The sequence below is a fragment of the Vanacampus margaritifer genome, chromosome 3, assembly GCF_051991255.1.
Source record: "Vanacampus margaritifer isolate UIUO_Vmar chromosome 3, RoL_Vmar_1.0, whole genome shotgun sequence".
NCBI classification, from domain to species: Eukaryota; Metazoa; Chordata; class Actinopteri; order Syngnathiformes; family Syngnathidae; genus Vanacampus; species Vanacampus margaritifer.
Genome location: NC_135434.1, coordinates 30,001 through 43,104, shown reverse-complemented (window position 1 = coordinate 43,104; position 13,104 = coordinate 30,001). Strand labels below are relative to the sequence as shown.

The following is a 13,104-nucleotide window of genomic DNA, read 5'->3' as shown; positions in this document are numbered from 1 at the left end:
ACAGCGCAATGAGACATGAAACTTACAAGCAGGATGTTTGTGAAGCAAAGAGGGCGGTGTGTGTTGCTTCTATCATTTAAACGGTAGGGGAGATGACAGATGAGACACACGTGTGAATATAGACGGTCGCACCTGCAGCTGATTGAGTACGTCATCTCTTCGTCAGTTGCCATCAGTGTTCAACGCACCGGAAACAGCCTTTCACAGTAAAAGGCAAGTTTGTTTTTCCTTTTTCTTCCCCGTGTGATTTGACCTTCGTGTTGGTGATTCCCGTTTTACTTGAAAACAATTTGACTCCAGGAAGAAGCTCAATGACAGACGTTTGTTTTGAAAGAGACTGGCCGGATGTGCCAAGCAAGGCGCTCTTTTGCGCGAGGACGAGCTGAAGGTCACAACGCGAGCATCACAGCTCGGAGTCCGAACGCGTCGCGTGACGAGGCGGGGAGGGGAGAGCGCAGCAGACAGACAGACAGACAGACAGACAGGCAGACAGGCAGGCAGGCAGGAAGGAGGCGTCGATCCGGACCGGACCGCAAGATGGGGAACCGCGGCATGGAGGATCTGATCCCGCTGGTCAACCGGCTGCAGGACGCGTTCGCGTCCATCGGCCAGAACTCCAGCTTGGACCTTCCGCAGATCGCCGTGGTGGGCGGCCAGAGCGCGGGCAAGAGTTCGGTTCTGGAGAATTTCGTGGGCAAGTGAGTCCATCTTTACGATCCAACCGGACTCGGTCAGCTGCTGGGGATTCCGTCAGCAGTCTTTCTTCTACACCAAAGTCGGTCCTGGAGGGCCGGAGTCGTGCAGGTATTTGGATGGCTCCCTGCTTCCAACGCACCTTTTCCCAATGAACAGGATCGTTATCAGGCTTATGGAAGAGCTTGCTGATGAGCTTCAGGTGTGTTGGATGGAGAAGGCAAACATCCAAAACCTGCACGACTGCGGCCCGCCGGGATCGACTTTGGACACCACTGTTCTACACGATCGCAATCAAATGGAATGATTGGCATTGGTGACGTCATCACCGTCGATCCATCATAGGTTTCGATTGGCTGTTTTGAGAACGCATGCTCAATTGAATTGCGTGGAAAGCCGGAGGGTTCAACTGCTGCCATTTGGCACGAAGATGCTTATCGTGTTGATAATCAATCATTCCAACCTTCCCCACCAGAGATTTCCTCCCGCGCGGGTCTGGAATTGTCACTCGGCGCCCCCTCGTGCTTCAACTCATCAACTGCACAACAGGTGAGATTTGGTGTTTATTTTTCCTCGCTGCCATTCAAGCAATGAGCAAAACAATCTGGAGGAATTCACGCATTTATTGATAATATAAGTAAAACATTGAAAACCAAAATAAATCGCATTAAGAAATAAGGGTGAGGTGGTGTACACCCTCTGCATTACACCCGTTTTTTGTTTTTTTAAATAGTATTATTTTTTTTATTTTTTGCATGTGTAGCAATGATTCATCGGAATTCCTCATTTGTTGGAGACTTAAATTAAGTGCTGATCTTAAAAGGTTCTGATTGGACCCCTGTCCGGTCCTTTTATCTTGCGTTTTCCAGTAGACCTCTTCTAAAAGTTGATAAATGTAAATATTTGTGAGTTTGGGTTGACTCAACACTAACTTTCAAATATCACATTGAACATATTTCAAACAAAGTTCATTTTGGTTTGCGGGTTTTGTTTTGTTCGAGGCATTGTTTTACATTTAATGTTTGAAAAAACAACTGATTGTTCAACTTATTTTTTTTCCCAACAGTGATTTTATTGAAATCTTTTTCAAAACATACAATACAATTCTGTTCAACTTATTATTGAATGTGCTGATATTGCTCATCAGATTGCGTCAAATGTGCTTTATTATAAACGATGACGGTTTGTTTGAGGTTGTTGTTGATTTGACTCCTCATTGTTTAATGTTTGATCCTTTGGGTTGGCTTTCTTCACATCATAGACGGCAATTTCATTGCTTTCGGTTTCTTTTTCAATGTATTCATTCGAATGTTCCTTATTGTTTGAAACAATATTTTGTCCCACAGTCAGCCAACTCCACATCCCGAAGTTCAAACCCTTTTTTTTTTCTTTCATCGTCCCACAGTTCTGTCACGAAAGAAATAGGAAAGAAAGCCTTCAAGTCACTTGGCCCATCTCATTGGAATAGTCTACCTGTTCATATTATTATTATTATTAATATAATTATTTAAAAACAGATTGGCAATGTTTTTAATAATGTCATGTCGCGATGTACTTTTATTATGATGAAATAATTCGAACTTTGTTGCGTCCAGTTGAAGGTTGTCTCTGTTAAGTGTTATTGTCTTGTATATGTTTGTTTTTTGTTGTAGTTTTAGGGTTAGTGTTAGCTAGCTTGAAGTGGAAGTCAACCTTCAACATTTCTTGACAATCATTTGCGATCAGGTGTGTAGCGCAGGTGTGCGGGTTGTTGCGCCCGTTTCCGAGCGGCCCTATGATAAACGAGGCCCCTGGAATGCAGCCTCGATGTTAGCGTGTTAGCCTCAACGGCGCTAACACCCGTTTGTCAACATGTGCCGTGACCGGCGCCGAGCCGACCGTCACGTGAGGTTCCGCGTCCGATGAAACCCCCCGAGCGGTCGTGGCGTCGCCGCACGAATAATAACGCTGCCCGTTGCCGTCCTTCCGTCAGAATACGCCGAATTCCTGCACTGCAAGGGGAAAAAGTTCACCGACTTTGAGGAAGTTCGTCAGGAAATCGAAGCGGAAACCGATCGCGTGACGGGACAAAACAAAGGAATCAGTCCCGTTCCCATCAACCTGCGCGTCTTCTCGCCCAACGGTAACGCACGCACGCTCGCAGGCGCCGCACCAGGATTCTTGTATTCCAAACGGAAGCTTGTCGATGGGTTTGACGTTTTCCTCGGAGTGCTGCAGGTGCAAGTGTTTGTGTGCGTTTGTGTCGTGTCAGTGCTGAACCTGACGCTGGTGGATCTTCCCGGGATGACCAAAGTTCCGGTGGGCGACCAGCCGGCGGACATCGAGCAGCAGATCCGAGACATGCTGATGCAGTTTGTCACCAAGGACAACTGCCTCCTGCTGGCCGTTTCTCCCGCCAACTCGGACCTGGCCAACTCGGACGCGCTCAAGGTGGCCAAGGAGGTGGACCCCCAAGGTGAAACGTCAGGCCCGCCCTGTCCTCTCCCTGTCCTCTCCCTTGTTTTTTTTTTTTTCTTCAAGAGCTCAGTATATCGATAATTTTACCGATTTGACATGTCGTCATCATTGCTCTCAGTGCTCTCCTGAGACCTGCCAGCGCTTGACTTTCTGTCTTGGGTGCGCGCGCAGGTCTCCGGACCATCGGCGTGATCACCAAACTGGACCTGATGGATGAAGGAACCGACGCCAGAGACATCTTGGAGAACAAATTGCTGCCGCTTCGCAGAGGTAGGACGCCACAGGTGTCCAATCCGGCTCCGTCCAGGAAGCCAAAAGCCCGAAGGCCACGGGTGCTTCCACTCAAGCGGCAGGTCAAGCGGCCTCCAGAGTAGAAGCGCCCCCGTGTGGCCAAAGACAAACGGTGGCAGTCTTTTGACTCTCTGCGCCTGGATTGGACGGACACCGGTGACGACAGCCAATCAGCTCCTTGCTTTCGATGAGTCGCCTTCTTGTCAGCTTGCGTTTGCTTTTAGTTAAGCATCAACAGCAGTGGTGTCCAATCCAGGTCCAGCTCGTCAAAGCGCAGGTGCTTCTAGTCCAGGGGTGGCCAAGTTGGGTCCTGGAGAGCCACCATCCCGCCTGTTTTCCATGTTCCTCTCCACTAACACACCTGATTGGTTATCAGGCTTCTGCAAAGCTTGATGATGAGCTGATCATTAGACTCAGCTGCGCTGAAGGAGGGAGACAGGGACAACAGGCTGGATAGGGGATGTCGAGGACACAACTTGGCCACCCGTCTTCTAGTCAATAAGCGGTGGAGCGGCCAAAGGCAAACTGTGGTGGACTTTTGACTTTCTGGACCCAGACTGGACGCTTTGGCGGGCGTCAGGCGTGGTTCGAAGTGTTGTGTTGCGTTGCGGACTTTGCCGAGGTCTAACCCAAAGCCTTTGCCGGTCAGGTTACGTGGGCGTGGTCAACCGCAGTCAGAAGGACATCGACGGACGGAAGGACATCACGGCGGCGCTGCAGGCGGAGAGGAAGTTCTTCCTGTCCCACGCGGCCTACCGGCACCTGGCCGAGCGCATGGGCACCGCCTACCTGCAGAAAGTCCTCAACCAGGTCCGTGCGCAGGCGGGCGGGCGTGCACATGCCCCTTTCTGACCTTGCATGTGACTTGACTTGCTGTGCTTCGATTTGCGTGGCCCGCCGCAGCAACTGACCAACCACATCAGAGACACGCTGCCCGCCTTGCGCAGCAAACTTCAGAAGCAGCTGCTGGACATCGAGAAGGAAGTGGCCGAGTACAAGAACTTCAACCCGGACGACCCCGCTCGCAAGACCAAGGCCCTGCTGCAGTGGGTGCACGCGCGCGCACGCGTCGGTCATCGGCACTTCGCGGCATTTGCAAACATTTGCGTGTGTGCGTGTCTGCCTCAGGATGGTGCAGCAATTTGCGGTGGACTTTGAGAAGAGGATCGAAGGTTGCGGCGATCAGGTGGACACCAGCGAGCTGTCGGGAGGAGCCAAGATCAATCGCATCTTTCACGAGCGCTTCCCCTTTGAGCTGGTGAAAGTAAGCGCACACGCTGGCGGCGCGCATCGCAACTTGATTGGCGGCTCAGCGCATCCCGAGAAAGCGCCGATGGTTTTCAATTCCTTTGTTGCCATGACAACCGGCACCAGGCAAAATTCACTTCAATGGAATTGGAACGGCGGATGTGCAATTTGCACGAGTGGAAATGGAATTGAATGGCGTGCAACTCCCGCCCGCTCGTCCGTCATCCGACCGAGAACGAGACGTTAGCGTTAGCGCCTCGTCGTTCTCGTGTGTGCTTGTCCAACGCACGCCGATGTTGCATCATCAAGTTCAATTCTACTTCCTGCAATTGCAATTTCCTTTTCCATTCCGCTTCCTGTTTTGGGCAATTGAAGTGTGATGGAGACCTCGTTGTCACTTCACGTCCGAATTTGGTCCAGCATGAAAACGTAGCATTCGCTCCGTGCTCACTTTGTTGTCATGCACGCTTTGAAGGTCGCCAACCGCGCGTGTGTGCGTGCGCGTTTGTGCAGTTGGAGAGTGACGACAAGACGCTGCGCAAAGAGATCTGCTACGCCATCAAGAACATTCACGGCATCAGGTGACCTGATGTCTTTGCGGCCCGTGCGTGCGTGTGTGCGTGCGTGTCTAATAGTTGTGTGTGTGTGTTCAGGACAGGCCTGTTCACCCCCGACATGGCCTTTGAGACCATCGTCAAGCGCCAGATGAGTCAAATTAAAGAACCTTGTCACAAGTGCATCGACTTGGTCATCAACGAGCTGGTCAACACCGTCAGACTTTGTGCCCTCAAGGTAGCGCTTGGACTTGGACCGACTTGGATCCCATCCGGACTCCAAGCGCCGCACGTTGCCGACGGCTCCGTTCGGGACGAGGTCTCCTCCTTGACAACTTGTGTCTCTTCCAGCTGGCTCAGTACCCGCTCCTGCGAGAGGAGATGGAAAGAATCGTCACTCAGCACATCCGAGACCGAGAAAGCCGCACAAAAGAGCAGGTCTGCTTCAGCTGTCCGTCCGTCCGTCTGCTTGTCCGTCTGTCTGCTTGTGTGTCTGTCTGCTTGTCTGTCTGTCTGCTTGTGTGTCTGTCTGCTTGTCTGTCTGTCTGCTTGTGTGTCTGTCTGCTTGTCCGTCTGTCTGCTTGTGTGTCTGTCTGCTTGTCCGTCTGTCTGCTTGTCTGTCTGTCTGTCACCTCGATGTGCTCTATATAGCGCTTGATGGCAAAAGAGCCTGGAGGGGCTTGAAAAGGCCCCAATGAACAAAGGTCAACGACCTCCCCTGGCCTGAAGCTCCACCCGCCCAAGGAAAAGGTGCAGAAAATCCATTTTGGGGGGAAAAGCGAGTGGCGGAGGTATCGACCTTCGAGGATGGCGAGTGGGTGGCGTCGGTCGCAGTTTCAAGGATCGCTCCTTCTAAGATTGATTCTGCTACAGCTGGACTTGTTCTGGGAGCGACGGCCACTGCAGCGGTCAGACGAGGATCCTCCAGAACGCAGCAAGAGAAGGCTTGCCGGCAAATGGAGAGGCTTGCCGGCAAATGGAGAGGCTTGCCGGCAAATGGAAATGCTTCCCAATATGCTGCCTGGTTTCATGTTTTAGCTGCTTCAAGCCAAAAGTGGAAGGTCAAGACAATCCCGTGGGACGACGCAGGACGAATCGTGTGCTTCAGCCACAAGTGGAGAGAATTGATTTGAAAAGGGCGAGTCGGGTCCAAAGGGATGTTGGATAACGAATCATCAGTCCTGCTCCATAGAAGAATGTGAATGGCAAAGTCGGATTGAGCTGAGGACGATGGCGTCCTCCTTCCGTGCATGCCAACGCATTTGCTTCTCAGCAGCTGTCGTCATATGACAAACATCTCTGATCGATCGGCTCGTTCAACATTTGACAAGCCAACATGTCAAAGTGTGGACCGGACCCGGTTCTGATTGGAGCGGGCTGCTCCGTGCTGGTGGCTGATGATGCAATAACAAGATTGTCCAGCCGAAACGTTAGCGTTAGCATCCGAAAGATGGCTAGCTAGCTGAGGAGAAGGAATGTCTTGATTTCACGTGACCAGCCTGTCCCGTGTGTGTCCCGTGTGCGTGCGTGTGCGTGTGCGTGCGTGTGCGTCAGGTTCTGCTACTGGTGGACATCGAGCTGGCCTACATCAACACCAACCACGAAGACTTCATCGGCTTTGCAAAGTAAGACATTGATTAGTGCTGACGGTCCTCTCAAGTCAGGACATTTTCTTGTTGAGGAAAGAGCGAGATCGAACCTGGCTCTTTCCACCGTTGCTTTTATTGTCCTGCTCATTGCTTTAGCAAACAAACAAAAGAACTTAACAGCACGAAATAGCAGAGGTGTGCAAGTTGCTCATCTTGCGTCTATCGCGCCGTCATCGTTATTTTCATCAACATTTTTTTGGTAATCAACTTCCGTGTCTTCTTATGCAAATTTGTGCAAGATATCAAATGAAGCTCATCTAGCGCACGTACTTGTTCACAAGCAACTTATTTCCGTGAAACTATCAAGCAAATATGGAGCGATGACAGCTCGTTCAAATGAAAGTCCGGTTTTCCAAAATGTCCGCACTTCTCCCAGCAAGAAATCAATTGTCCACTTCTATGATAGACGTTTTTTTCCTCCATTTTGAATTCAGCGTCGGGCTTCTTGTGTCCAGAACTTTCTTCTCTTTACTAGCAACCAACAATTGTTTGTCTTTTTTGAAGGGATATTTCCAAAACACAAGAAGTTGCCCTCCAAGATGATTGCACTTGATTTGAATCGATCCCGTCGTGTCTTCGAATAAAGGCTTTCATAAAGGGTCAATTCCGGAGCACATATTTATAATATGGTAATATTTGCGTCATGAGTGCCGCAATTTCTCAAATTAATTGTTATTATCGTGCACTTTTTGCTCTGGTGTGATCAAATATCTTACCAAGCAAACTCCTTCCATCTTAACGAGCGGCTGCATTTCCATTGATACCTTCATCATCATCGTCATCATCACGATCGTCGTCCATTCTGCTGCCTCCGACTTGTTTTGAATACAAGATGATGTTGAATTTGCTTTGAGATTACAAAGACTTCGATGCATTCCTGAAACAATTTGAGCATCAATTTTCCAATCCTAAGCTTTTCTAAACTTGCCTAACAGATCCACGCTAGCAAACCTTTTACCTCCTTCACTTTTCACAAAATGACATTTTGACACCGCGTCACTTAAAAAAGTGTTTACAAGGGCTCGCAATTGTATCCACTTGAAAACAGTCTACCGGGAAAGAAAAAAAAATCCATTCTTATTCTTCCCGCCGCTTTTTTGGGGTTGGGACGACTCGGGCGGGAAATGGCGTCTGTTGGCACCTGTTCTGTCCGTCTTGCAAGCGTCAGTGGGCCGGCGGAAAGGAGAGCACGTCTGCAGACCATCAACCTTTCTTGGGTTCCGACGGGCAAACGCGTCACGTGACCTCGCACATGTGACCTTCGCTAGCCAAAGTGACGGACAATGCTGGAACATCATCATCATCATTTTCTCCGATGCCGGAACATCATCATCAGCGTTTTGCCGTTTCTTGTCTTCCATTCCTCAGCGCTCAGCAGAAGAGCAGCCAGGCCAGCAAGAAGAAGGCGAGCGGCCAACAGGTGCGTCATCGGCACGCGGCCGCCGCCCCTTTTTGCTTCCCGGACTCATTTTTCCCCTTTTTGCTTCCCGGACTCATTTTTGTGTGCGCTCAGGATGAGATCATGGTGAGTGCGCCGCTGCGCTGACGCCGGCACACACGCTGACCCGGCGACTGGCCTCGCCGGCAGGTGATCCGCAAAGGCTGGCTGACCATCAACAACATCGGCATCATGAAGGGCGGAGCCAAAGAGTACTGGTTTGTTTTGACTGCTGAGAATTTGTCCTGGTACAAAGACGACGAGGTAAGACGCACGCTTATGCAAACGGCAACATGACGTGCAGCCAGGATGTTGAAAATGTCATTTGCAATTGCTAACAAAGCGAGAGGAACTCGAGTCCAAACTTTTCTTTGTCATGTTCTGTCTTCGCCATTTTGGGCCCCGCTAGGCCCAAACGCGCTACTCCAGCGGATTCATTTTGTGTTGGGGGACAAAGAACGACGCAAATGAATCGCTCCCTTTTCTTCCATGTCAGGGCGCCTCGCCGACATTTAGCGACATTGAGCGAAACGGCCGTCACGGTGGCCTCAAGCTGTTGGGGTCAAAGGTCATGTGAGACAAGCTCCCAGGACAGGAGAGCGGGCTGTGACGGGGCCTTGTTGTCAATTTGGCTCCATCAGATGTCAGCTTCCTTCCTTTGCTCGGATGGCGGAAAATTCAACCATAAAATTGTTTTTGCCACCAACTCCATCATCATCATCATCATCATCATCATCATCATCGTACGAGCGAGCGCGTTGGGCTGGCGGGAGCACGGCAAAGAGATTTCTGCAATGCAGACGACATTTTGGACTCGACTTCCCTTTTCAATCATCCAAATGTGGCGTTCCATGTTGCTCAACTGCCTTTGAAGAAAAAAAAAAGTTGCGATGCTTACGAGGACAATTGTGATGCTGCCCCCTGCAGGAGAAGGACAAGAAGTACATGCTGACAGTCGACCGCCTCAAGCTGAAAGACATCGAGAAGAGCTTCATGTCCAGCAAGCACATTTTTGCTCTCTTCAACACTGAACACAGGTACGCACGCACGCACGCACGTGCACGTCTGCGGTATACGTGCCACATGCACACTCATGCAAGACACTGCGTGTGCGCGCGCGCGTGTGTGTAAGACTATTGACCTTTTGCACGTAATGTGGTCATGGGAACGCCCCCTCGGGGACGCTGGATGGCAAAAGAGACACTTGCCTGTATTGTCACCATCGAATCTCACACAGCGTAAAGTCCTTTTTCGAATCAATTATTTTATAAAATGCTCATTTCCTGCTTTGCGGTCGCTTGTACAGAAAAAGGAGTCAACCAAATGTTGCTTTTTATGGCATACCTGCTAATGCAGACAAAAGACGTTGATTGATAGCAGCAATTGGGGGGGGGGGGGGTGGAAATGGCTATATCGGTCCAAAACATTGCAATTCAATCTTTTGCAGAAATCTTTGCTGTCACATACAATGAAGGTATTGACGCCGCGTGTGTGTGTGTGTGTGCGCGTGTGCGTGTGCGCTTCCGTTTAGGAACGTTTACAAGGACTACCGTCAGCTGGAGTTGGCCAGCGAGTCTCAAGAGGAGGTGGACAGTTGGAAGGCCTCTTTCCTCCGCGCTGGGGTGTACCCTGAACGCAGCGTGGTACTGCGCCTCATGATGATGATGATGATGATGATGATGATGATGATGACCTTTTCACTGATCATGTCAATTTGCTTTGTTCTCCTACAGGACCGAGACAAGGTGAGCCAAATTAAAACAATCTGATCGAATTTTGCCGTGGGTTCGGGTTAGCAAATTTAGCAAAGATGGCATGATTGCCTTGATACGTTTTGATTTACAAGTCCAAGATGGTGGGTCTCTCCTTGCCCACATGGCGGGGCATGACAGGACCTCCATTTTCCTGTTCCTGTGTGTAATGTAATGTAATGCGGTGCAGGCGGAGGCGGAGGAGTCCAGTGCCGACGGGCAAATCCACAGTGTGGATCCTCAGCTGGAGAGGCAAGTGGAGATCGTCAGGAGCCTGGTGGACTCGTACCTGTCCATCATCCATCGCACGGTCAGAGATCTGGTCCCCAAGACCATCATGCATCTGATGGTCAACAACGTACGTAGAGCAGACGCACGCACGCACGCACGCACGTCCAGGAAGTGATGTCACAGCTGATGGATGCTCTTCAGACCAAAGACTTCATCCACGCCGACCTCCTGGCTCAGCTTTACTCGTGCAGCGACCAAAACACTCTGATGGAGGAGTCCCAGGAGCAGGTAGAGCAGCCGTCCTGACGCTCCTGCGAGCGTGCGTGCGCGTGTGCGCCCTCTAGTGTCCTCTACTGTCTGCTCGCGTCAGGCTCAGCACCGGGACGACATGCTGAGGATGTACCACGCGCTACGTCAAGGTCTCGGCATCATCGGCGACATCAGCACCTCCACCGTCACCACCTCCATGCCGCCGCCGGTGGACGACTCGTGGCTGCAGGTGACGGGAATGCCATCGGGCCGCAGGTACGAAACGGATTGGGGGCTTTTTGGAAGCTCGTCACTCAACCGCGCAACTACTAACACGCACACGTGGCATTATGGTCACATGTCTACTTCCCCTCTACAATACACTACATCCGTTTATAGATGTATACTAAAGGAACCCGCGTTTCAAAATCACCTTTTATTTCTCTAGGTTGCACGCGTGTTCGTTTATGTCATAGGTGTCAAACTGGGGTCCTGGAGTGCCGCAGTCCTGCAGGTTTTGGAGGTTTCCCTCTTCCGACACAAGCTGATTCCAATCAGCAGGATCGTTATCAGGCTTATGCGGAGCTTGCTGATGAGCTGATCGTATTTCAGCTGTGTTGGAGAAGGGAAACATCCACAACCTGCAGGACTGCGGCCCTCCAGGACCGGAGTCTGACACCTATGGTTTATGTGAAAGAACTCCGACTAAATGAAGTCAAGCAATTTATTTCCTGAGTCCATACATGCATTCCGAGCTCTTGGGTCAACCGCTACGACCATCGTAGCTTCTAGCAAAGGTGATGTCGATTGACCTAAACTATCTCTTCCTGGACCCCCTTTTTATTCTGCCCCCCCCCCCCCCAAAAAAAAAAAATGAAGGCGTTTTCTTTGTCTAATTGGTCCATTGCCGTTGCCATGCAGAAGGTGGCTGAATTCCAGTTGATGATGTCACTTCCTGTTTGCTAGCCATCATTTCTGTACAAATGCTTCATTTTTTGGGCTCAATGAGCTTCTTTTTGCACACGAAGTTCAGAACCGCCCGCCCTTCGCCTCAATGCTCGTCTTCCTGTCCTTCCCAAATTACACAAGAATTTCCCCATGATTATTCTATGCACTCATTTTTATGACAATAAAAAATAATTAAATAAGAATAAGTCAAACCACTAGTGTGATTATATCCTTTGTTAGCTATCTACGATGAAGCAGCACATCCACATCCCTAAATAGATATTGTATCATGTTGCAATCATGCTTTTACGATTTCGAGAAGACGTCCTCATTCCTGGTCCTCAAGAGCTGGAGTCTTGCAGGGTGGACGCGTTTCCATACACCAACACAGCTGATTTCTTATCATCGGCAGCTCATCAGCAAGATCGCCATCTTGATCTTTGGAATCGGGTGTGTTGGAGGGCGTACGAGACTCTGGCCCTCGACGGCCATGAGTGAAGAAGCTTGTTAGAGAGTCAGGATTGTGTTGCGCAATTCAATAGAATGATGCGATGACATCATATGCTGCCGTCGCACAGTAACGCTTTTGACAAAATGTAAAACATCTGTGCAAAGTGTGACCAGTTTTGGAGGTTGGCAGCTCTGGACGGACGGATGGACCAACAAATGTATGGACAGATGAATGTATGGACAGATGGATGGCCGGATTGATGCGTGGACAGATGGATGGATGGCTGAATGGATGGATGGCCGGCCGGATGTGTTGTGAATTGCCCGAGCTGGAGACGTGAGTTGTCATGAAGTCGACGCGGCCCCACGCAGGTCCCCGATGTCCAGTCCCACGCCACAACGCCGCGCCCCTCCCGGTCCCCTCCGCCCAGGCGCCCGTGTACCACCCGGCCCCCCTTCACGTCCCGCTGCGTCACCCGACCCCGGAGCGTCCGTACCGTCTCGTCCCAACAGGGCGCCGCCGCCTGGCGTTCCCAGGTAATGGCAACCAGCTCACCAGATGCTCGTTGTTCAAGGCTGGAAATAAAGCACGGCGAGGTCACGCAATGTTGTTGGAAGCAGTTGGCAAACAAATTTAGCATTTTGTGCCTCATCACAACGGATCAAATGGCAAAACTAAAAGTCAGGCATCCATGTCCAAAAAGCTTCCCTGGGCTGAACACGTGCTCTTCAGCCACGACGGCAAAGTCGCTGTGCTAATTCCGCCGCAGCAGCTCGCTAGCAACGAGCTTCAGCCGATTACCGTTGCGGCTCAACAAATTGGCATCCGCTGTCTGACGATAATTGGCAATTATTTACAAAGGGCTCAGAGTAGACATCACTCCTTTTGCTGTCAATCGGACTTTTGCCATTCAACCAGGGCCAAAAGGCCATTTTGGACCCACAAAGTGCGATGTCAAAGTGTTTATTTCAAGCCTTGTGTTTTATTTTTGACGTGGTCAACATCTCCTACATCCTTGGCAAGATCACGTTTCCCAAAATCACGTTTGCTCCTTTCAGAATCTGCATCAGTGATCAGTGATGATCCAGCAGTGTGACCCCGCCCCTTCCCCATGACTGACAGCTTCACTGGTGAAGCCCCGCCC

The 13,104-nt window shown here is 50.5% G+C and overlaps 2 protein-coding genes across 3 annotated transcripts in view; one reads left to right on the top strand and one right to left on the bottom strand.

The window, feature by feature from the left end:
* The window catches only part of LOC144049223 (gelsolin-like), a 6,735-nt gene extending 6,126 nt beyond the window's left edge, over positions 1-609 (bottom strand). The window contains exon 1 of one of the 2 annotated variants that reach the window (XM_077561940.1): positions 133-609. The gene's annotated coding sequence lies outside the window, so the exon portion shown is untranslated. Of the gene's footprint in view, positions 1-26 lie in introns of both variants that reach the window. The other variant, XM_077561939.1, reaches the window with a different exon arrangement.
* The window catches only part of LOC144049222 (dynamin-1-like), a 13,854-nt gene continuing 856 nt past the window's right edge, over positions 107-13,104 (top strand). The window contains exons 1-23 of the mRNA XM_077561937.1: positions 107-698; positions 1,169-1,242; positions 2,666-2,815; positions 2,945-3,148; positions 3,322-3,420; positions 4,091-4,251; positions 4,345-4,487; positions 4,570-4,705; positions 5,203-5,270; positions 5,343-5,481; positions 5,595-5,681; positions 6,798-6,868; positions 8,261-8,312; positions 8,406-8,417; positions 8,481-8,594; positions 9,258-9,367; positions 9,862-9,973; positions 10,064-10,075; positions 10,272-10,439; positions 10,514-10,600; positions 10,683-10,837; positions 12,332-12,496; positions 13,019-13,104. The exon at positions 13,019-13,104 is cut by the window's right edge and continues 856 nt beyond it. Of these exons, the coding sequence (XP_077418063.1) occupies positions 346-698; positions 1,169-1,242; positions 2,666-2,815; positions 2,945-3,148; positions 3,322-3,420; positions 4,091-4,251; positions 4,345-4,487; positions 4,570-4,705; positions 5,203-5,270; positions 5,343-5,481; positions 5,595-5,681; positions 6,798-6,868; positions 8,261-8,312; positions 8,406-8,417; positions 8,481-8,594; positions 9,258-9,367; positions 9,862-9,973; positions 10,064-10,075; positions 10,272-10,439; positions 10,514-10,600; positions 10,683-10,837; positions 12,332-12,496; positions 13,019-13,040 (2,694 nt within the window). The 5' untranslated portion in view covers positions 107-345 and the 3' untranslated portion in view covers positions 13,041-13,104. The remainder of the gene's footprint in view (positions 699-1,168; positions 1,243-2,665; positions 2,816-2,944; positions 3,149-3,321; positions 3,421-4,090; positions 4,252-4,344; positions 4,488-4,569; positions 4,706-5,202; positions 5,271-5,342; positions 5,482-5,594; positions 5,682-6,797; positions 6,869-8,260; positions 8,313-8,405; positions 8,418-8,480; positions 8,595-9,257; positions 9,368-9,861; positions 9,974-10,063; positions 10,076-10,271; positions 10,440-10,513; positions 10,601-10,682; positions 10,838-12,331; positions 12,497-13,018) is intronic.